Raw genomic sequence first — 24,587 nt, 5'->3', positions numbered from 1 at the left:
AGCGATGTTCACATTATACATAGATAATGATATAATGGACTAGGCCAGGGTGTCTTTTTCCATTTTAATGTCAATGCATAGATTTTCTACACGAACAAACGGAAAAAATCCTACAATTTACTATAATAATCATTATCAAATAATTCAAATAAAAAACAAACACTTGGAGTCATAAACCAAAAAAAAGAAGAAGGGGACACTTTGAACTTTGTCTATGGCATAACATCTGACACTACAAGAGGTTTACTTTCCTGTGTCCAAAACCTATTCGGGGAGCATCACCCGGTTCAACCGGTTCTTGTTTTGCTTTACTTCCCTCGTCAACATCAGTTTCTATTATTACCTTTTATATTTTCAGTTTATCATAAGAACTCAGTTCGACATTACGCATGTTTTCCGCAATATAACGCACCCAAATTAATGATGTGGATTTCACCGAATATAGCTCTATTTGGTATCCTATCTGAGAGGATCTCTTATGGGTGTGACAGTGCACTCTAATATAGTTTAAAGTGGCATTATGTTCATATTTTCATAGTCAAGTTGAGCTGAACTGACTATATATTTCAAAATATTGACTGTTAAAATGGTGATTGACCAACAGTTCATATTGGAAAATGTTTTGGATAAAATTTAAAATCTGCCTAAAATATAAAAAGACTGCCCCACTCTTTTTATGAACTGAACGTTACAGGTAAATTCTAATGGATATTTAAGAAAAAATCGTTTGGATCCATGCGTTGTTTATTGTTAATGTGAAATAATTGTTTTTATTAAAAGGAATTATGGCAAAATGAAAACTTATTTTGACTTTCACCTGTTCACTCATTTATACACTTGGATGGGCATAATGTCACTTTAATTTGAAGTGCATTTAAATCTGTTATGCCTGTATTTCGGCATTGGAGGAGACAGATTCTATTCATGCAACCAGGATCAGCTGGTACATCTGACACGATGAATGTATTGTCCAAATTGAAAGATGGACAAGTGCATTTAAGATACTTAGCGTTGTAAGGGTTAAAATGTTTTACCTGACATATAACCATATATACCTGTTTTAAATATCAAAGAATAACCGTATATCTTTTTTTTATATATATATTTTAAATATCAAAGAATAACCGTATATCTGTTTCAAATATCAAAGAATAACGTATATCTGTTTCAAATATCAAAAAATAACCGATCTGTTTTCAAATATCAAAGACTAACCGTATATCTGTTTCAAATATCAAAGAATAACCGTATATCTGTTTCAAATATCAAAAAATAACCGATCTGTTTTCAAATATCAAAAATAACCGATCTGTTTTCAAATATCAAAGAATAACCGTATATCTGTTTCAAATATCAAAGAATAACCGTATATCTGTTTCAAATATCAAAGAATAACCGTATATCTGTTTCAAACATAAAAGAAGAAACAAACGAAATATACCGGCTCAGCTTGATTGGGTATTTTTATCAAGTAAATAATGTCTAAACATCCCTATGATGTGTGTATTTACGTGTTCGTCGAGAATCGTATGCTTTTGTGCCGTTACATGGAAGGCAGCGTGTGGTCAAGAAGAAAAAGAAAAAACTGAACAAATCAACAACTAAGAAGCATTTGCGCAGTTCATACGTTATAAAACTGCACATCATTTATCTTTGATAATGTTTTAATGATCATCGAATTCATTTTTCATTTAGAAATTAGATATCGCTCATAAAAATAAGATATCGTATTGGTCTGACTGTTGTAGAGTAAGAACACGGTTTTAAAGAAATATAACAAAAATGATAATACGTTAATTCCTTTCAGCACTGAAATTTTATGACATTTATTAAGTAACAAGACAACTTTTACAAAATGCGGGTTACAAATTGCAGTGCAACGGTGACAATGTGGCAAGAGGTAATGACCATAATGTAAATTCTCATACAATTTGCTACCACAATCAGACCTGTTTTAAAGGTTACCTCAGAATTAAGGCCACCCGGGGTAAAAAGACCATTCTTTGATTTGACACAACAATCAAACCTATGTTAAAGGTCACCTCCCGATATAGACCACCCAGTAAAAGAGACTCCTCTTTGATACACCTTCATTGATAGAAAAACGCCAACAGAGTTAACACCGGATAAAGACCACATGTCTATAAAGGTCATGTATGGTCTCTCCTTTGGATGACCTTAATTCACAGGTTTGTCTGTATTCAAACAGTATACTATCTCACATTACAATATGTTCAATAAAATACCTTTCAAAGATTATTTATTCACTATCAAAATATTTTTTATATTTTCCTAACTAGTCATATTGCACCTATACCCTTAAAAGTCAATCATACGATTAAAGAAAATACATTATTTTGTACTTGCACATCGTGATGCAATTAGATATGCAAAACAATTTCTATATGTCACGTGGTCATGATCACATAAAAAACAACAACATACTGATAAGTGAAGATACTTTTCTTACTGTCTTGGAAGAGGATGATCAAAGAGTTTTAGAAATTTACAAATATATACGAGTATTTCTAATTACCAAGCTTTCTTTGAAATACATTGCTAATGTTATCAATAAAGATTTGTTTAAACCTTTATTAAATATTGATTTTCGAACAAATATAATTACTTGTTTGTTGTTATTTGGTTTGAGCAACACCGACACTTTAAAAGTCATAAATATGTATATAGTGACTTTCCAGCTTTACTTGTTTATAGTGTATACATGTATATCTTACCAATGTTTCTATTACAAGGATATAAAGAATAAAATGATATTCATCTTCGATATCATGAGTATCACAGGTTTGACAATATGATTTGTAATATATTGCTACTATGTCTACATATTTGGATTTTTAGAGAAAGTGGAGATAATGTTTTTTATGATATACATTCTTTAACTACTAGGTAATAAATGATCATAGTAATTTCAATTTTTAAAAATTAATTTAACATGATATATGTAATCTTTTTTGTTGAATTTTTTTTATCTTAACCATTCCGTATAAATAATCTAATTCTACAATCAGTTACATTCTGCTCATAAAGTCTTTTTTTTTTCAAAGTAATATTATCAATATTTATTATTTTACACAACAAGCAAGACGTTGAGCATATAATTGCCACCTTCCTTATACACAAGCATCGCATTGCATTTGCTAAGTTGTTCTGACTTTTCAAGCATTTTAGTGAATCAGCTCAATTTCTTCACTTAACTTCACATGAGTATTTTATTTGTACTTTTTTCTCATATTTTATTCAAGGTGTATCGTTGACAGTATTGTTGTTAATTCACTTTCTAATGACAATTCTAAATACGGAATATTATCTAAAGTTAAGAGAAAGTTTGTGTTTTGTTAGTTTTTGCAACACATGATGCAAAGCTTTGTCCTGTCCAACACAACGTAATGATTTTCTTCTTCCAAATCATGACATGACATGCTGTGCGACAGGAGATGTCAGCACTGTATTCCGTCTGAGCTTCAGTTTTTTAATAACTGACTTTCCAAATAGAAAAACACGCACATGCACACGCACACGCACAACAACATTGATTTGGAAGAAACACATTGAATTCGTTATATAAGTATTAACATGGTACGCCCTTTTTCTCAGGTACTTCGTCTATCTTAGTTTTTCTGTTGAACATGTGCAGGACTACTTCTAGAATAAGTTGTAGAATTTCAAAGAAACTGAGAAGTGAAATGCCCATAAACAGCCCGGCAGCACCGCCTATATCCGATACGAACCTAACTGGCTGAAAGTAAAGAAAAGTAAAAAGTTTCAATTGACTTTCCAGCATAACAGGATATTTTGAAAGTACTGTATTTCAAATGAAACGAATTAAAAATATTTTTTTTCCTTCTTTAATACAAGAAAAGTTTATTTATATAAAAGTAATAAAATTTTAATTCACACACATTATTTATCTAATGCATTGAATATATTTAACCTAAAGTTATCTTATTAATTCCCCCACCCCCGGTTTTACGCGATGTTCCCATTATGCATAGATAACAAGAAAAGCAATGATGCAAAGCATCAAAGGGCGTCCAAGCAAGAAATGCATCAGGCGAAGATGAACTAGAAGACATCTGATGACAAGATATTCTTATAAACTTTTCAATGGTTAATTGGTTTTTACCAGAATTCAATTGTATAATATTTAATATTTATGAATGGCCGGACGAAAGACATAATATGTTTGCATTTCATTTCCAGCAAAATTCTCTAGTTCGTTATTTATTACCATAGCGTGACACGAATGACCGTTTCGTTAAACTAAAACTACTTCTATAAATAGATGGCTTTCACAATGTTAAAGCCATCATTCTATTTATTACCCACTGTGTACTAATAAAAATAAGATAATTTCATTTGAATATGTTTGCATTACGAAATACTTCAGTTAGCTATTCATTGTTCATATCGCGACTTTTCATTTTTTGATAATCAAGCACCCTCTTACCAATCGGAATGATCGGCTATTATGATTGACGAAAAGGCCCGAGAAGCTGCAATTGCCCTTTCACAAAATCTGATTTCATTCCATAAGGGGCGTCGCGCTTCGGCGCGGACGCCAATGATATAATGGACTAGGTCACGGGTGTCTTCCAAAGATACTGTTTTCCATTTTAATGTCAATGCATAGATTTTCTACACGAACAAACGGAAAAAAATCCTACAATTTACTATAATAATCATAATCATCAGAAACGATAGAAAAAATTCAAATAAAAAACAAACTTTGAGTCATAAACCAAAAGATTAAAAAAAATAATAAGAATTATTATTAAAAAATGATTAATTACATGTAAAAACTTACCGTATAAAACGGTTCTTCTGTTATCTTTTCATAGTTCAGGTCTTCAAAATAAATCAATACTCGAACGAAGTTATTCTTGTATCTAGGGACAAAATGAATTAACAAACAGCTTTAAGTTGCATACGTATTCTACAGAGCAACGCTCTTTCAGAGGTCAATATTTTGTTTATTGCATTGAAGTATTGTTATAGAACAGAACAGAACATACTTTTATTAAAGAGCTTGTTCTGTTCTGTAGTATATTGCCTACAAACACTGAATATACAGCAAACATGCAATATGTAACTGATTAATGTGTAACTATCAACACTAGTACAGTATTAGCATCTCAAAATATATGTGTGGAGAGTGAAATTAAAGTTAAAACTTGATCAACTATTTGTTATGTACACTTTATGATATATAATTACATGTATATTTGCTTTTGTTTTCATTTTTTTCTCAGTAACCATTTCTGTATATTATATAGCATGAATGGTATTTTTTTTTTGATAATAAATTGTAAATATCTATTGTTTCAATACCTGACATAATTGAAGTCTGTAGTTTCATTTTGAATTTGTGCGCATGCGCTTTTTAATGACGTCAGATTCTTTGCACATATATCCTTCATTAACACTTTCTCCTAAATAAAAATAAATGAATTTTTTAATCTAGTAAAAAGAAATGAATAACAAATATGTTGACGACTTATACGCCGTGACCATTTTGTATAACCTCGATAGATATTTAACTACTTCAGATTTTGTTTGTTTGTTTGATTGGGTTTTACGTCACACCGACACAGTATAGGTCATATGGCGGCGTTCCAGCTTTACTGGTGGAGAAAGACCTCAGGTGCCCTTCCGTGCATTATTTCAGGCACGAACGGGCACCTGAGTAAAACTACCAGCGTTCCGTGGGCTAACTGGATAGCTTCCTCACATGAAAAAATCTAAATTCCCTGTCGGGACTCGAACCCACAGCGGTGAGAAGCAAGGGGTTTGAAACGACCTTAAACACTCGGCCACGGACGTTCCAACTACTTCAGATAATGGCGTATGAAAGAATAGCGTATGACAGAAACTAGTTCTTGAAATTATACACGATCTAGATTTTAAAAACTTACCAGGTAGTCTTTGTGTGGCCAAACACGCCCTGACATTGTCTTGCTGTATACGAACTCACTAAAAGAAAAAGAAAATAAAGGACCATTAAGTGATCGAAATTCGGTCATTTTATTTTCTCAAAAACCTTTTTTTTATATTTGGTACCATTTTACATTCTCCAAAACGTTACTCATATACCATATAGTCTGATCAGGATCCATGCTGTTCGCTTACAAACCCTATAGCAAGTAGAGAAACTGATAGCGAACAGCATGGATCCTGATCAGACTGCGCGGATGCGCAGGCTGGTCTGGATCCATGCTGGTCGCAAACCCATTATGTTGGTTTTGTCGTGACACGGCTCAAATCAAGGAAAATAGAGGTCCCCCAGTTCCTTTTCGATGAATTTGTCCCTGAATTTCAAAATTTGTTAATTTTAAGGGCACAAATTTAATTAAAAGGTAACATAATGGGTTTGCGACCAGCATGGATCCAGACCAGCCTGCGCATCCGCGCAGTCTGATCAGGATCCATGCTGTTCGCTATCAGTTTCTCTACTTGCTATAGGGTTTGCAAGCGAACAGCATGGATCCTGATCAGACCGCGCGGATGCGCAGGCTGGTCTGGATCCATGCTAGTCGCAAACCCACTATGTTGGTTTTGTCATGACGCGGCTCAAATACTGTTCTAATTGAAATTGGAATTAAAAGGAAATTTACATATAGAACTTTTACTTGATTTACATAAATTTGTCATTTTCATTTACAACTGGTAAAAAGAAATGTAAGGTAAGTATAACTTACGAGCATGGACTAATGCAGTCACAATCAAGTGCACCATGTTCAAACCTATTATCTACATCGTCTACACAATATTCGTCTGCAAAATAAATTAATTATTACTTGAGTAAATGCTTAAATAGATCTTTATCGCAAACAAGAATCATCAGCAAAAGTGTAATGTATGGATACAATAAACAGACGAACAAAACGTTTTCATCTTTCAAAAATGTGATGAATTTCATCTTGATGAACTAACTTTAAAAGTATAAAAAAAATACTCACGTAATTCTTACACAAAATAAGAATCACTCATAAAATAGAAAAAAACACCCCGCAGTAAAAATCAACAACAACAACTCCAACACAAACAAACAAACAATAAATACAAACAAACAAAAATACAAACTCACACAAAACAAACACAAAAGAAAAAAAATAGTTTTATACATTTCACAAATTTCTTTTATTTCCATTCCTTATTTCTTTTTGTTTTTACTGATTTAAATTATTAACTTTTAGAATAAAACAAAGACTTTCTAACCTATCAGCAGCATTTAACTCTACATATACTACTTCAATTTGTGACTTACCAAAGTAACGACTGCCACATATTGGGTGTTTCTTGCCAAAGTCTATATCTGGTGCATCAAATGGTATACACCCACATTCTCTTATAACGCTTTCTACACGACAAAACGCCAGGCACGCCTACATATATATATACAAAATCTATTACATGTATTTACACATATCTTTTTATGTAAATTCATTTAAAGAATCATCATGCATAATGCATAATGTTTAAATTGCTTTTATCGTATTAAGATGCAAGATAATGGGGCTTCACGGTCGAGTGTGTAAGGCCATTGACTTTAAATCACTTGTCTCCTACCGCAATGGGTTCAAATCCTGCCAGGGACTTTTGATTCTTTCATGTGAGGAAACTATCTAACTAGCTTACAGAATGTCCATGGTTCTACTCAGGTGTCCGTTCGTGACTGAAATAATGCACGAAGCGGCATCTGAGGTATCTCCCCCATCCCACCAGTAAAGCTGGAAAGTCGCCATATGACCTTTACGGTGTTGTTTGTTTGTTTTTCACATAAAATATCACAAAAGACATTTAGAAAGGGTTTTGCTTTTAAATTAACATAATACTCACGTGAAGACTCTGAACAGAAAGTCCTTGAACAGAAAGTCAGAAAATAAAATGTGAACTCCAAAACGATACTATCGTATCTCGACAAAGTAACTTTAGTTTCTTGCACACAAAGCGTAATTTTGTTTAACCTTACCGTTTTACTGTAAGTAATGTTATACTTCTTTCGGAATTTATTTCCGTCCGGAGTACAATCCCCATAAGGTTCATCTAGACGGGTGACGTTTATCTGACAAGAAATATAGAGTTACATTAAAGGGACTCCACTGAGGTTATATGACTTCACGGGACTGGAAATATTTTTTCAATAATTGTGTACCCTTTGATGAAGGTCTAGACCAATAACTTTTGTACAATTTTTCAGACCATTCACTCCCCGTTTTTCCAAAATCATCATTTTAATTGTTCAATATCACTAAAAAAAATGAAAAGCCTTGCAACGCTTTTTATTTACTCAAATCGGACTAAGAATCGCACACAATATGAGCCGCGTCACGACAAAACCAACGTAGTGCATTTGCGACCAGCATGGATCAAGACCAGCCTGCGCATCCGCGCAGTCTGATCAGGATCCATGCTGTTCGCTATCAGTTTCTCTACTTGTAATAGGGTTTGTAAGCGAACAGCATGGATCCTTATGTTGGTTTTGTCGTGGCACGGCTCATATCGATTTTCAAATAAATCCGGAGTATATTTCTTAATTATCCTTTGCAGATTTTTCCGGTTTTTTTTAATTAAAAACACAAGATGCCTTTTCAATAAGCAATACTAGATGCATTTCCAATAAGAAACACTAGAAGCATTTTCAATTAAAAACACTAGATGCATTTTCATTAAGAAACACTAGATGCATTTTTAATTGAAACAGTAGATACATTTTCAATTAGAAACCATAGATGCTTTTTTCCAATAAGTAACACTAGATGCATTTTTAATTAGAAACATTAAATGCATTTTCACTTAGAAACACTAGATGAATTTTCAATTAGAAGCACCCGATGCATTTTTAATCAGAAACACTAGATGCATTTTCAATTAGAACACCAGATGTACTTTCAGTCAGCAACCATAGATGCTTTTTCAATAAGAAACAATAGAAGCATTTTCAGTTAGCAACCATAGATATATTTTCAATTAGAAACACTAGAAACATTTTCAATCAGAAACCATAGAGGTTTTTTTTCAATAAGAAACAATAGAAGCATTTTCAGTTTGCAACCATAGATATATTTTCAATTAGAAACACTAGAAACATTTTCAATTAGAAACCATAGAGGTTTTTTTTTTTCAATAAGAAACAATATAAGCATTTTCAGTTTGCAACCATAGATGCATTTTCAGTTAGCAACACTAGATACATTTTCAATTAGAAACACTAGATGCATTTTCAATTAGAAACCATAGATGCTATTTCAATTGGAAACACTATATATATTTTCAGTTAGCAACCATAGATGCATTTTCAGTTAGAAACACTAGATACATTTTCAATTAGAAACCATAGAGGTTTTTTCAATAAGAAACAATAGAAGCATTTTCAGTTTGCAACCATAGATATATTTTCAGTTAGAAACACTAGATGCATTTTCAAGTTGAAACCATAGATGCTTTTTCAATTAGAAACACTAGATATATTTTCAGTTAGCAACCATAAATGCATTTTCAGTTAGCAACACTAGATACATATTCAATTAGAAACACTAGATGCATTTTCAATTAGAAACCATAGATGCTATTTCAATTAGAAACACTAGATATATTTTCAGTTAGCAACCATAGATGCATTTTCAATGAGACACACTAGATGCATTTTCAATGAGAAACACTAGATATATTTTCAATTAGAAACCATAGATGCTTTTTCAATTAGAAACAATAGAAGCATTTTCAGTTAGCAACCATAGATGCATTTTCAGTTAGAAACACTGGAAGCATTTTCAATTAAAAACACTGGAAGCATTTTCAAGTTGAAACCATAGATGCTTTTTCAATTAGAAACACTAGATATATTTTCAGTTAGCAACCATAAATGCATTTTCAGTTAGCAACACTAGATACATATTCAATTAGAAACACTAGATACATTTTCAATTAGAAACACTAGATGCATTTTCAATTAGAAACCATAGATGCTATTTCAATTAGAAACACTAGATATATTTTCAGTTAGCAACCATAGATGCATTTTCAGTTAGAAACACTAGATACATTTTCAATTAGAAACCATAGATGCTTTTTCAATTAGAAACAATAGAAGCATTTTCAGTTAGCAACCATAGATGCATTTTTAGTTAGAAACACTAGATATATTTTCAATTAGAAACACTAGATGCAATTTTCATGTAGCATTACTTTAGTTATATCAGTTAGCAACACTTGGAGCATATATAATTATAAAATTGAACACTTACAGCCCTCAAACCAATACTTGTCTCGTAACCTGGGCTCAGCGTCAACCCTTCTTCAGCGGGCATAGGAAATGTCCCAGGCTCATGAAATACAATACGGACACCATAACCAGACGAATAATTCTCTATATATTCATCTACTTCTAGATATAATGTGAGCTTTATACCTGTAACAAAGTGACATTCTCTATATATTCATCTACTTCTAGAAAGAATGTGAGCTTTATACCTGTAACACAATGACACTCTCTATATATTCATCTACTTCTAGATATAATGTGAGCTTTATACCTGTAACAAAGTGACATTCTCTATATATTCATCTACTTCTAGATAGAATGTGAGCTTTATACCTGTAACACAATGACACTCTCTATATATTCATCTACTTCTAGATATAATGTGAGCTTTATACCTGTAACAAAGTGACATTCTCTATATATTCATCTACTTCTAGATATAATGTGAGCTTTATACCTGTAACAAAGTGACACTCTCTATATATTCATCTACTTCTAGATATAATGTGAGCTTTATACCTGTAACAAAGTGACACTCTCTATATATTCATCTACTTCTAGATATAATGTGAGCTTTATACCTGTAACAAAGTGACACTCTCTATATATTCATCTACTTCTAGATACAATGTGAGCTTTATACCTGTAACAAAGAGATACTTTTGTTTTCTTTCAAAACACATTATTCATTCACCAGTCTGTATTTTTACTTTTTGCGGTTCTTGCAATTTGTTTTCCAGAATTTATAACTGATTCCAATAACCATATGCAAATACTGTTTATTTTGGTTATTATATCATTAAACATAAAAGCATACATTTTAATTATGCTAATTGCATAGTGGTCTAAGAGTAATTCTGATGCAAAACGCAATTAAGACTCTTTTTAATACATTATTACAAAATGTCTGATAATGGTACATGTATTTTTTATTTGAAACGGAATAAGATAATATTAAATTGTTAATATGTGTTTGGTATTGATCACCTAAACTCTTGTCACATTTTTTATTATCAAATAATTTTACATGTAAGAATTATATCATCACAAAATTATCATTTACACAACATTCCATACTAATTTTGAAGCAACAATTTTTACTAGTACACTGGAGCCGCGATATAGCGCTCATGTTGGGGTCCATGATCTCAAGACAGCGTTGTAACGAGTAACTTTTTATAACGCTCATTGTGTAATTATAGCGAAAATATCGCATTACCCCACCCACCGCATACCAAAGGATTTCGTACATGTATCTGGTAGAAAAGTATAGAATTAGGGAAAGACAAACATATTTGACTTTTTTGTACTGATATTCCACTGTCATATTTTCTGAGTAAAGGCCAAATTCCATGGTATTTTGCTATGGAACACTGTGATTTCTTATGCATTATTAAAGGATTTCGTACATGTATCTGGTAGAAAAGTATAGAATTAGGGAAAGACAAACATATTTGACTTTTTTGTACTGATATTCCACTGTCATATTTTCTGAGTAAAGGCCAAATTCCATGGTATTTTGCTATGAAACACTGTGATTTCTTATGCATTATTAATGTTACGGATAAACAGATAATGTAACCTAAAAAGGAAAACAATTACAATATTGTTTTTATGACATTTCTACCAAACGTCCCTTACATTCATACATATATAATTTTAACAAGACATAACCTACTTCCTATAAAACATCAAAATACCAGCAAGTATAGCGATAAAACGAACAGATTAATCACTTAACAAATTTAAAACGTAACTCTCCAATATAAACTTCCATGCTTACAAATTGGGCGTCCGTGGCGGAGTGGTTAAGGTCGGTGACTTCAAACCACTTGCCCCTCACCTCTGTGGGTTCGAATCCCGACAGGGACTTTGGATTCTTTCATTTGAGGAAGCTATCCAGCTAGCTTACTCTACTCAGGTGCCCGTTCGTGCCTGAAATAATGCACGGAAGGACATCTGAGGTCTTCTTTCACCAGTAAAGCAGGAAAGTCGCGATATGACCTATACTGTGTCAATGTGATGTAAAACCCAAAACAAACAAAAATCCATGATTACAAAAGCAGTTCCCCGAAACAACGTGTATATCTAAATATGGTCAAGGTAAAGTAGTAGAAAGTATTGACTCAGTTGTTACAGACAATATAGGCTTGATTAATAAAAGCAATGATATTAAGACAGATGTAAATGAGCATTATACCACTGTCAGGTCCACTCCCCCAAGCTTTGTACTTTGTGTGGTCCATCGTATAACAGTTCCCGTAATCAGATGTTGTGAACATTTGAAAGTATTTCCTGTAAGTGTAAGTAAAGTATATACAGTTTTTTTTTCTTGTTTTTTTTTTTCAAAAAAAAAAATATCTATGTTATAAGTCAAAGGGTTTATAGTCCAGACTACACAATGTCAAAATGACAACATATTTTATGACGTGATATCATAATATGATAGTTTTAATTCAGGAACAAATAACAAAATCTTAAATAAAACTTCAAGGGTAAAATATATTTATTGAAAGATCTAGAGAAAAGTGATCCCTCGGAAGAATTAATAACAACAAAATTGCATGAAAATTGCAGACTCGGTTTGATGAAGTCTGTACATGAGGTATTATAAAAAGGTGCAACATCCCTCAAGCTCCCTAGCACCGGCTTCAGCGATACTCAACAATTTTCAACACGTTTTTCAACACATTAAAGTGTTGGAATCAATTATGCCGAAGGACCAGAAAATATAAAAACACTGAAATATGTGTATCAAGCATTATATTAACCAAAGCATTACTTGCTTTTCTAGTATTTGTTAAACTTGTAATGTTAACATAAATAATACCAACATTCCTTTCATCGAATATTGTAATGTTGTCTTGTATTTCAAAACATAACTGGCTTTATTTTGTTTGTTCAATTAAAATGCTGAAGACTCGGTAAATCCAAGCTACCGTACACACTCCATAGCACCGGTTGAACTTAATCAAGAAAATAGTACGTGGTATACAACAAAAAAACTTACGATATATTTTGCTCGCGTCGAGCAAATGATGCATATTGTATAAAATCTTGACTTTGGTGGCCCATACGCTTCCGTTTTTCTCTGGAAAAGTATTACCCATATTTATTAATAAGAACTAGTTTTTATTAAAACAGTATGATTTCGATATTTTTTTGCAATTTTCAACAATTGCATTTTTGCAAACAATCAAGTAGTTATCAATTCTCTGAATGCGTAACTTCATGTAATATTTATTATATAGACTATTTGTACTGAATATTAGTTACTTAAAAAAATCATTTTTTTTTCATGAAACTCACATAATTAATTAATTAATAAAAGATAATCTAAGAATGCATTTTTTACGAATATTTTAAAATACTTTTAATTTATTTTGTTTTGGTCGGGTTATCTACAAATACTTCATTTTATCACACAACCGTGCTTCAATGCAATTTTTTTTTACTGTACTTGGGTATGTGATAAACAGAATGTTATTTTTCCAACATAGTCACTTTAAAGGAACAAATGATAATAAATGCAACATATATGTTTAACTTATTTTATTTATGGTTGGCATAAAATTTCCGTCATGACTGGTCATTAAGTAACACAAAGTTAATAGAGTTTGAACCTTTATATAAAATAGAATATTATAAAATAGGTTTTGCTTCGTCATCGATTGCAAAAACCTGTAATTTTATGTTAGATTTTCGCCATATCGACGGCTAAATAAGATCATTAAATATTCCAGACAATCTGTTATAGAATAATATTAACAATTACATGTATATCAATTATAATATTATATGACTATTGACTAATGCTCATATCCTAACAGTCGGAAGTGACATTTTATATATTGCTTATATATGCTTCGGTAGCTTAATATGTTCATTCAGATATAATCAATTAAAATTATGTTTCGAAAAAGAGACAATGTGCTGACAATGCCAGATATGATAAACACTTGATATCCGAAAATATGTTTTATAAATATTATCAATAAAAATTAGTTAAATTTTGAAAAGACTGATACAGCCATTTGTATATATAAATACATTTATCAAGCATATCACGATCAAAACTGCCATAGAATGTCTAGGACATTCCAAACCAGAACAATTACTCAACAGGTTTGATCGTATATTCGTCTTAGGAATACTGGCCGCCTACGTAAAACCCCTTTTGTAAGAGGAACCGTAGCATCCGTTGGCATGCACGGAGGAAACCTCCTCAGACTATTCCTCGGAATATAGAACAACGGACCTGCTCAGATATGCCAGTAAACATATAAAATACAAAATACATACAGCTCAATAAAGAGAAACGTTCTTTATAAGAAAAATTATTATTTTAAATAAATAGTAGTGTGATATATAATGTAAGTAAACTTGCTTGAAACCATGTATGACAATGTAATGATATGATAATAACCATTATCAATACTTTTTTAAAGACAATATGTGTTTTATTTACACATGGGTTAAGTTAATTAACAGTGTTTTGTTTTGTACCGACATCGGTTACAGGTTATCTTATGACTATTCTACAAATATCCGAAAGTCAGTTGCATCCCACAGGTGTTCGAAATGTTTATGGTTATGTACAGGCCAGTTAAATGTAAATTTTGAACCGACGTCGGATTCAAATGATAGGGGTCTGGCAGTCGACGTTGGTAAATTTCCGGATGTCGCAAAACAAATATTGACTGTTGAAATGATAATTCCAGCCATGACGAAGAAGGGCTAAGTATCGCGGCGGTCATTATTACCTGAAAACAGAAAAAAGAGACAACAGCAAAGCAAATGGGAAGGGCGGGTGGGTATTTTTCCGTGTTAGTTCACGGCAGCTTCTGGAGCTCGGAGACTGGATCGAAAAGGAATTTGCAGAAGCGTGCTCGGTTTATATACCCAGTCTACTAAGCATGCGCGAACCAGATTGAATGACTTGTTAGGAGGAGGAGCCAAATATACAGGTCATTGCAAAAATACTGTGACGTATAGTGTAAAAATAAAGAGTTTAAACTCAAGCGCTTAAACTGAATATTATTTTTTCAACATAGTCACTTTAAAGGAACAAATGATAATAAATGCAACATATATGTTTAACTTATTTTATTTATGGTTGGCATAAAATTTCCGTCATGACTGGTCATTAAGTAACATAAAGTTAATAGAGTTTGAACCTTTATATAAAATAGAATATTATAAAATAGGTTTTGCTTCGTCATCGATTGCAAAAACCTGTAATTTTATGTTAGATTTTCGCCAAAAGGGTCTCGAAGAATTGAGAGAGCCTTCCGCCAACAGCGGGCTAACATAAACCAAAATAAATGACTCAGTCATGACGATTTAATTGCAGATACTGGTGTGTTTAAGCATACACCACGAACGAAATTTAATTAATTAACGTAGTATTGTGACCAGACAGGAGTTAATGGCACCATCTACTCAAAAAGATCATGGGGTTTTAAGACTTTATCAACAATCCCTATTTCTAATAAAGTTTGTACTATTTTGTATGTCACTATAGATACGTTCCACCACAGAGAACAGCCATATATCTATAAGAATGTCGCAAACAAATCTGAGACTGAATTAATTAAGTGCTTGGAAAGATGTTGCACAACCATAGGAAAATTTAGATTTATCTAGGCTTAAAAGAAAGTTTCTTCTTCATCAGCAGTCGCTGACGAAGAAGAACCCATTTGAATCACACCGTAATGTTCAAGCAAATATGCAGGTAGATTTAAATAAGAAGATACTAAATTGTAGGCTCTATGAAATGAAATGCACATGTCACACAAAAACTTCACATACAAGAGCACATGCCACACAAAACGAAAAACTAATGAAAAGTGTCTTTACTAGAGATGAGCCAACCAACCATGCAAGGAATTGGGTCACCGGAAAACCTATTTTTAAACATGTTATTGTTATAAAGAATTTGTTCTTCACAACGATACAATTTTATAACATATTATTTTTAATTGGTAATTTTTACGTGAATTATCTGCAATGAAAAAATGTACCAATACTTGGCCACAATTCACCAATAAATGTACAAAATTACATTATTGTATTTGGGGAAATGCAGCTATAAATGTTCAAAATTCCATGAATATCCTTGTGTAATTTGCACTCATATATGTTTAAAATTAGGAAATATAGCTGGGTAAACTGCACCCATAATAAAAATATATCTGGGTAAACTGCACCCAAAAGTGCAATAAGTCTGGGTAAACTGCACCCATGTTCAATCTGATAGAAATATATCTGGGTAAACTGCACCCATATGATAATAGAAATAAATCTGGGTAAACTACACCCATAATAAAATATATCTGGGTAAACTGCACCCATAATAAAATATATCTGGGTAAACTGCACCCATGTTCAATATGATAATCTGATAGAAATATATCTGGGTCAACTGCACCCATTATAAAATATATCTGGGTAAACTGCACCCATTATGATTTTTTTTTTTTTTTTTTTTTTTTTTTTTTCCTTTCTTTTTCCAGGGTGATATATTAATTATTAAGTGAAGTTAAATTACTGCATTGTAATCCGTCGACGGTATCACAAATACATTTAATTGTGGGTAAACTGCACCCGTAATTATATTTATTATAGACACTGCAAATTTAAACCCAAAGGCGGACTGCCGGCCCAATATATCATTACGGGCAATTGGCAGAACCTTTTGTTTCTCTTTATAATTTTGAAAGCAGTGTCTTCCTTAGTTAGAAACACCCTGTTATCAAGTTCACTTAAAATACTACTATAAACATATATTGTACAAGAATCATACGAGTTGAACGAATATTTGACGGCTATCTCATTTTTACTTAACTACATGTACAACTGGATACATAGCCTATTCTGAATGAGTTGGGAAAAACATATGCTTATAAATTTAATGCAATTTACATTAAAGCTGCACTCCCCCAGATGAAATCAAAATATTTCAAGAAAATCAAACAAAAGAAAAGTACTTGATTTATAAGAACAATAAAAGATTCAAAACTGAAGTAATATCTTTATAATATGCAATATGTTTTGCAGTATTTTCCACCATATTTCTACTGCGTTACTAACGCAATGAGGGTTATTTTGCATATTTTGACTTCTTTTATTTTGCTGAATTACATAGGTTGTAAGTGCTGTATCCAACATGAATTTTTTTTTTTTTTTTTTTTTAAATTTTCATGAAAATTTGCATGAATCTAGAGGCATGCTGTTTTAAATTAAATGGCATGAAAGTACAGCCATTGAAGCTTTATCATTTGTATTGGGATATCTATTAAAGATACAATTGTATATCATCAATACGTTTCCTTTTCTATTTTGTCGTTTAAGCGATGCTATTAAACGTACCAACAATACACTCTAGAATCTAGATCATTCGTGTGCGGTTAAAAAACGGACATTTTGCCTATAGTTAATTAATAAATATATCATTATAGTTAAACATGTACTTTTTAGTAAGTTGTTTCAAGATGGAAATTTGGATATTGTCAGTAACACGTGACGAAAAGTAGAGAATTTCTTCAAACTGAAGGCATAAATATTTCTTAAGTAATTTTTTTAGATTTTCTAAGTAAGTTTACGTTTAATTTCTAGTCCAAACTAGTATTCTTCAACCTCGATATGCTACTGTCACACAATGAATTGCTTTGTATTATAAACAAGGCTTTATAGTTTACATTAGGTAATTGAGGCAAATGCAACAACGTTAGTGACGTGCGTATTGTTGCAAAAGCAGGTATGCCATTTATATCAGTTTATGTAAGACTGTGGGTGGCTATATTAAAACAGAACCGAAAATAAACATATCACTCAATTCCAGTTTTCTGTATGCCGAGGATGACGAACTAATTGATAACTAACTAATCTTTCTACTTCCGGTTGAATATCTGAAGAAATGCTTAAAGATCCTGTATGTTTTGTAATTGATATTGTTACTGAGTGTATACCACCCTTGCAAAAATTTATATATGTATTATATATACTATATAATTATGCAAATAAAACAATTTTCAAACATCGAAGAATATGTAAAATGTGTACTGCAAACATTTGTGCATATTATATTTCATCAATAAATTATATGCATTCATTTCTTATTGGAAAAATTTGACTTTATTATAGGAAATACATTTCTAATTACCTCCCTTTATTTACATGAAATGTTAAATTAGGTAATATCGTTATAAATAATACTTATTGGAACTTACAATATTGACAGATCTTAATTTGAGCATCATATTTATGAAATAAAACCATGAAAAAATATGAAACAGGATCTTTAATGGTATTGGAGGGAAGCCTAGATGCCTGTTGTGGTTAATCCGGGAATAGCCATAATGGCTATTCCCGGAATAACCTTGATCATTGAAAACGTGCCATTGAATCAGCAATAGTATTCTGTATTGAACATATATTTATTATTATTTTATTTTTTATTTTTATTTTTTAATTCTTTTTTTATTTTAGTGTTTATTTCTAAGATAAACAATATTAGATGAAAGCAAATTTCATCACACGTTCATTTATTCTTCATGGATCCATATATTTTGTCTATTTGACAATTTCATATTTCTCAGCAGTATTAATTATATTATTTTTATTTTTCACATCGTTTCCTAACAGATGTATACATGCAACAATTCCACTTGGTACGAATTCATAAAAGAAAATTTCTCAAGAAATGCTATTCTCCCCATAAGCCATGCCGTTGTTAATTACCAATGATCGCCTTTAATATAAAATTCAAAAACTTATTTAACCTTAACTCATTAAAATTGATACGACGAAACCGTTGAGCAATAGCATCCATACAATTGCATCATTATTGTCATTCTTATTATTATTATAATAATTATTATTACTTTTTTTTTGCATTTAGTAATAAAACTCAAGACCATGAATTTGTGCAAATTATGCTGAGGAATTCGGATGGCTTAGTTTTCGGCGTCGATTTCAGTCACTTAATATGTAAATACTTAACTAAACGTCACATGTTATAATGTAAGAAAACCAAAATCCTAACCTAATGACAGAAAGTCATAGGTTTAAACTACTGCGATTTGAACGATATCTATAAAATTTTAGAAATTATTGCTTGACTTTGAAAATGAAAATTGTGCAACCCGACCCTTTAAATGGCAAATGTTTATTTACAATTAATGTTCCCGCAAAGGATGAATGCAGATTTAATATCCAAATAGGCAGATTCCCTAGATTTAAAATTTTATTTAAGAGCAAAACCAAGAGCGTAGATCTAGTTCATGTTAACTCGAATGTATTGTAATATAGACATAATTTTACATCTCTGGAAGACAGGGGAAATGTTCAAAAAGTTAAAGAATAATATTGTGATGACTAGATGTAATTGTATCAATAGTCACATGTCCATTTTAAATCATTAATTGACTTTTCTTTTTCCTGTCTCCCCCCAATATTTTATTATTATTGTCATTTTATGAATTAAAGGTCCTTGATGTCTTATAACTTAAAAGTACTCGACTGAAGAGATTTTTGACATGACAGTACTGGAAATACTGGAAATATTTTTTTTTTTTTTTTTTTTTTTAAATTATCGTATTATTTGATACAGTAATAGATAATTACTAAAATGTGCAAAATTACAAAAATTCCATCACTCCAAGGTATCCGCCCAAGTTTAAAACATTTTCTTACAGTTGTGACAGTTGCTTTTAAGAATATTTTATGTTAAAATCGACATTTTGTTAATATTCTGCATTTTTGAAGAACTCTTCTGAAATAAGGAATATATGTGTATTTAATTGATAATGTCATTTTTGTCCAAACAGCATAGATTAAATTTTAACTATAATTTGTATTTAAAAAACAGTGACGTCACCTGTCTATCGGTTACTCTGTATCAACAATTAGCTTGATTTAGGCATCACAACTTCTGCTGGTTCTACCGACTTCTGTGTTCTGTTCCGGTGCCATTGTCTAGAACATAATGTTGACCAGTCTCTTCAAAGAAACCTTGACAGCCAGAAAACTTGTGACAAGTTAGGTTGTCGTTTGGCATGGCCCCAGCAATTTGTAAAAGAAAGTAGAATAAAATCAGAATTAAAATGCTGAGTTTACAACAAATACAAGGTTAACGCATTACGTTATCACGACTTATAAATAATGTCTACGAATGACATTACTAACCATTATGAAGCATCCCTACCTGAAAAGTTTAATATATTTAAGGATAGATCTACCTGGACAAATCATTCAACCTAATTTATGGGTAGATAAAGTTTCTTTATCAATACTTTATAAACATTAACACAATAACATACTGTCAGGGCATTTATTACACTGTATACTCCACTAGTCACAAGGTATTTGTTACGTCATAAAGTCTAGTGATGACGTGATCAAATAATTTTTGTTTTTATTAGGCTAAATAAACCTAAGTACTGCAGTATTGCAAAATAGTATCAACAATGTCTTTAGTAGGATCACTTTTTCTCAGACATTTCTCTGCCCTTAAGCCTACAGTATCGGTAATAGATCTAGATTGTCTTATCTCGTGGTCGTAATAAAATTTGAAAAATTGGTATGTTAGATAAATTTAGCACAATATTAAAGATAATAAAGAAAAGCAACTCTACCTTCGGCTACTTAAAAAAAACACAAAAATGAAGTCTTTTTGCCATGTTTGTTCAGAACGGCTACATAATTTGTTCTCCAATATTTTTCCGTGTTAGTTCACGGCAGCTTCTGGAGCTCGGAGACTGGATCGAAAAGGAATTTGCAGAAGCGTGCTCGGTTTATATACCCAGTCTACTAAGCATGCGCGAACCAGATTGAATGACTTGTTAGGAGGAGGAGCCAAATATACAGGTCATTGCAAAAATACTGTGACGTATAGTGTAAAAATAAAGAGTTTAAACTCAAGCGCTTAAACTGAATATTATATTCGTAGAAGATTCAATACTAAAATTATTGAACTCGTTGAATAAAACCATATAATGCTCGCATAAGGCTCGCATAATATGCTTTTATTAAAATCGTTCAATAAATATACAATAGTTTTGAACCCAAAAACATTCAATTTCCTCTATATATATCAGTCAGAAGAGGACATACACAGAAATATTCCTATATGTTGTCTTGAATTTTGTTATCAGCGCCTCCCATTTGTCTTTAGGATCCTGGTAATGTTCAGAAAGTGTCAGTTGTATGGTGTTTGTCGTGTCATTAAATGCTGTCAAATTGAACTCATCCTCTTCAAAGCGATGATAATCAAATACGTCCCAAACATAATTATTATCATCGTCATACTCAAAGTAATAAGAAGTCGTACTTTCTGGAGCAACTGTACTTTCTGATAAAGAACTAGTGATATTGTCGTCTGCAATATCGACAGTGTCATATGCAGTATCGTTTGGAAAAACTTCTACCGCATTATCAAGCGTTTCCTCAATGTTTTCATTCGTAATGTTCTTGAATGTTTCGTCTGGAAGGACATTGTAATCTCCAATGAGGTCAAAATCTTCTCTTTTTCGTCGTGAATTCTTTTCTATTTCCACAGTAGGGTTTTCATCCGTATTCAAAGAGTATTTCTTTTTCTGAAATATAAATTATGACCAGCAAGCTCGATAAGAATCATGACCATAAAGCTGTAACCAAGCTTTGACCATATATGATATAAAATATATTTTTGTATTGTTTTTAATAAAATGGATGTAAAATGGAATTGGCTAATAATAAGAAAGAAAATCGAGAAGATGTTTTTAAGTAATATAGAATTCATGAAAAAGATATATATAACAGATAAAATTTGAATCCCTTAAGAAAGTCCAAAAACGGTAAAATTGAAAATAGTGCAGGTTCGGATTGATTGAACCTGCTCATGGGCGTTACTGTCAAGTACAAGCAGAATTCAACATTTAAACATGCAAATAGTGACATTTTGAATCTAGAAACATCCACATATCAAATGTCAGAAGACCAGAATTCAAGAAAAGACATAGGTGCATATATTATACCTTAGGAAATAATGTATCTCTGAGTTGCGCAGACATTCCTATTTTAGACTTTCGCACCGGGTTCATGTTGCAAAAAGAAATGGCGGGAAATTGAAGGGTACTAAATTCTAACGATACTGTCGTCTGCACTGGATGTGAGCGAAAAGTCCTGAAATACAGTCATCCTATGAAGAAAATCGATTTAAAACAATCAATTGAATCAATTGTGCAATAAACATTGAAATTCTTAGATTGGATTTTGTTTCTTACCATTGGTGCTTCTTTCATCCATTTGTTCTCATCACAAGTTCAATCAACCGAGACAACACACGACCAAGCAACACAGGACCACCGGCACGGAGTCACTCAGAACACCATACAAAATCAGGACAGGGCATAAAGCAAAGCATTGACGGAGTAACTTAAGTTAATAAAGCTACTTTTATGCATAATATATCGTCATATCACTAGTACCGTTAAGATAAAGATCAAGAAATAAGCTTTTCAAATCTTGGTATATCCAGCAATCACGCTCAAAAGGAAGTTGGCAACTTTTAAATCGGGAAAATACATTGCTTACCTTTATTATTAAATATATGCCCTTAAAATGAACAAAATTTTAAAATTCAGGGACAAATGCATCGAAAAGGAACTTGGGGACCTCTTTTTTCCTTGATTTGAACCGTGTCATGACAAAACCAACATAATGGGGTTGCAACTAGCATGTATCCAGACCAGCCTGCGCATCCGCGCAGTCTGATCAGGATCCATGCTGTTCGCTATCAGTTTCTCTACTTGCTATAGAGTTTGTGGATCCTGATCAGACTGCCCGAATGTAAGCATACGCCTTAAATTGATATATTTCAAGAGGTTTATTTGCTAATGAACCTGCAAAAAAATGTAAAACATCATCTTTGTAAAATCAATGTATTTTGTTTTTATATTTTTTTCAAGAAATTAATAAATAGGACATATACACTGATCACTAAGAGCCCAGCTCGGTTTAACATAAACCGTTTGCCATGGGGATGAACTCACTTGGGTGTTGGAGCAGTACATGTACCTCAAGACGCCTGCATAATTCATGATCACAAAGTAGAAAAATTATCGCCTTTTTTCGCTTATTCTTACATATTTCATTTATTATCATGTATAAATCGATGCGAAGAGATAATTTGACGTCTTGAAGTGCATTTCGGCGGGTAAAAAGACGAGATTTAAGAATTTAATCATTCATATGCCTTATACGTAATATTCCGATATACGGTATTTAGTGTGGTACTCCAACACCTTTTTAAAGTCTCACTCTTTGCCGTGCGTGGGCATTTTGATGGATATGTTACTCTTTTGTAAGTAAGTTCGCTTTGATGCTTTGGCTCTTGCATAATAAAGTGGATCAAGTCGTGCTATTTGTAACTTTTAAATGTTATGCCTACAATTATGTACAAAAATAAATATAAATAAAAAATAAAAGAAGTTCCTGCATATTGTTTTAATAAATTAAATGTTTATTGAATGGGAGTTTTAAGGGAATCAAATTTTGTATTATTTTAGATAAAGTAACTTGTCTTTATGTATTTACCTGAATAAGAAAACAAGCTGTATGGTCAAGACACAAAATCCAGCCAGCATAAGAATACACCACATGACCTTGACCGCCACCTGGCGAGAGGACGCAATTTTGGGAATTCCGTGGACAGTACTCGACTCCATCAACTCCTTAATAACTTGTGAAAACGACATTTTCTTGTTTTCCGACTCCATCCTTATTTTTTATTCTTCGATGACAACAAGTTTTGTAAAATCTTGGTTGTTTTTTTAAGATGTAACTGTATACCTGATTCTTTCTTGACAAAAGCTCAAACACGGCAAAACCGACAACCAACGCAATTTGAGATCTACATCCATACAAAATGATTAACCTCCTTCACATTGTCTTAATGTTTATATCACTGTATTATAAATAAAGAGAAAAATCTTTAGATTAAGACTATAGCCTGTTTTCAATGTTTGTCTTTCTTATCAAAATAAATTCATAAATATCAAACGATCTGATGATATTCCTCATATATCATGCATGTAGATACTAACTAGTATCAGTTTTCAACATTTGTTTAATTGCGTCTAGAACTGAGTAGATAAAAGCTACTTTAATGAATAATATATCGGCATATTACCAGTAATAAAGTCCTGGCATTTGATCATTCCCCCCATTGGAGTTCCGCGATAGTTATCCCAATGTAATATCAGTATGAATATAAATAATTATGCAAATATTTTATTATACATTTGTCTATTATTGCATTATT

At 32.0% G+C, this 24,587-nt stretch overlaps 1 protein-coding gene across 1 annotated transcript; it reads right to left on the bottom strand.

Moving 5' to 3' along the window:
* Positions 1-2,339: 2,339 nt before the first annotated feature.
* On the bottom strand, positions 2,340-24,336 carry LOC132737124 (FMRFamide-activated amiloride-sensitive sodium channel-like). The gene is made up of 13 exons (XM_060724376.1): positions 23,861-24,336; positions 22,300-22,447; positions 21,398-21,879; positions 13,293-13,373; positions 12,483-12,577; positions 10,266-10,429; positions 7,991-8,083; positions 7,286-7,403; positions 6,717-6,792; positions 5,934-5,991; positions 5,350-5,450; positions 4,826-4,907; positions 2,340-3,757 (listed from the first exon to the last, which is right to left on the bottom strand). Exons 1-13 carry the CDS (start codon positions 24,040-24,042, stop codon positions 3,590-3,592), a joined length of 1,848 nt encoding a protein of 615 aa, XP_060580359.1. The 5' UTR covers positions 24,043-24,336; the 3' UTR covers positions 2,340-3,589.
* Between the last annotated feature and the right edge of the window lie 251 nt (positions 24,337-24,587).

This window comes from Ruditapes philippinarum, unplaced genomic scaffold, assembly GCF_026571515.1.
Source record: "Ruditapes philippinarum isolate M1 unplaced genomic scaffold, ASM2657151v2 ctg1258_1_1_1_1, whole genome shotgun sequence".
Lineage (NCBI taxonomy): Eukaryota > Metazoa > Mollusca > Bivalvia > Venerida > Veneridae > Ruditapes > Ruditapes philippinarum.
This window is presented reverse-complemented; position numbering and strand designations above follow the sequence as displayed.

What these genes read in the sequence shown, in the direction of transcription:
- LOC132737124 (XM_060724376.1), bottom strand. Translation starts at nt 24,042, where the DNA reads ATGGAGTCGGAAAACAAGAAAATGTCGTTTTCACAAGTTATTAAGGAG. An exon ending in CAAGTATTGGTTTGAGGGCT is followed by an intron (nt 8,084 to 10,265) that starts GTAAGTGTTCAA and finishes ATTTCTTGTCAG; the next exon opens with ATAAACGTCACCCGTCTAGA. An exon ending in ACATTACTTACAGTAAAACG is followed by an intron (nt 7,404 to 7,990) that starts GTAAGGTTAAAC and finishes ATATATATGTAG; the next exon opens with GCGTGCCTGGCGTTTTGTCG.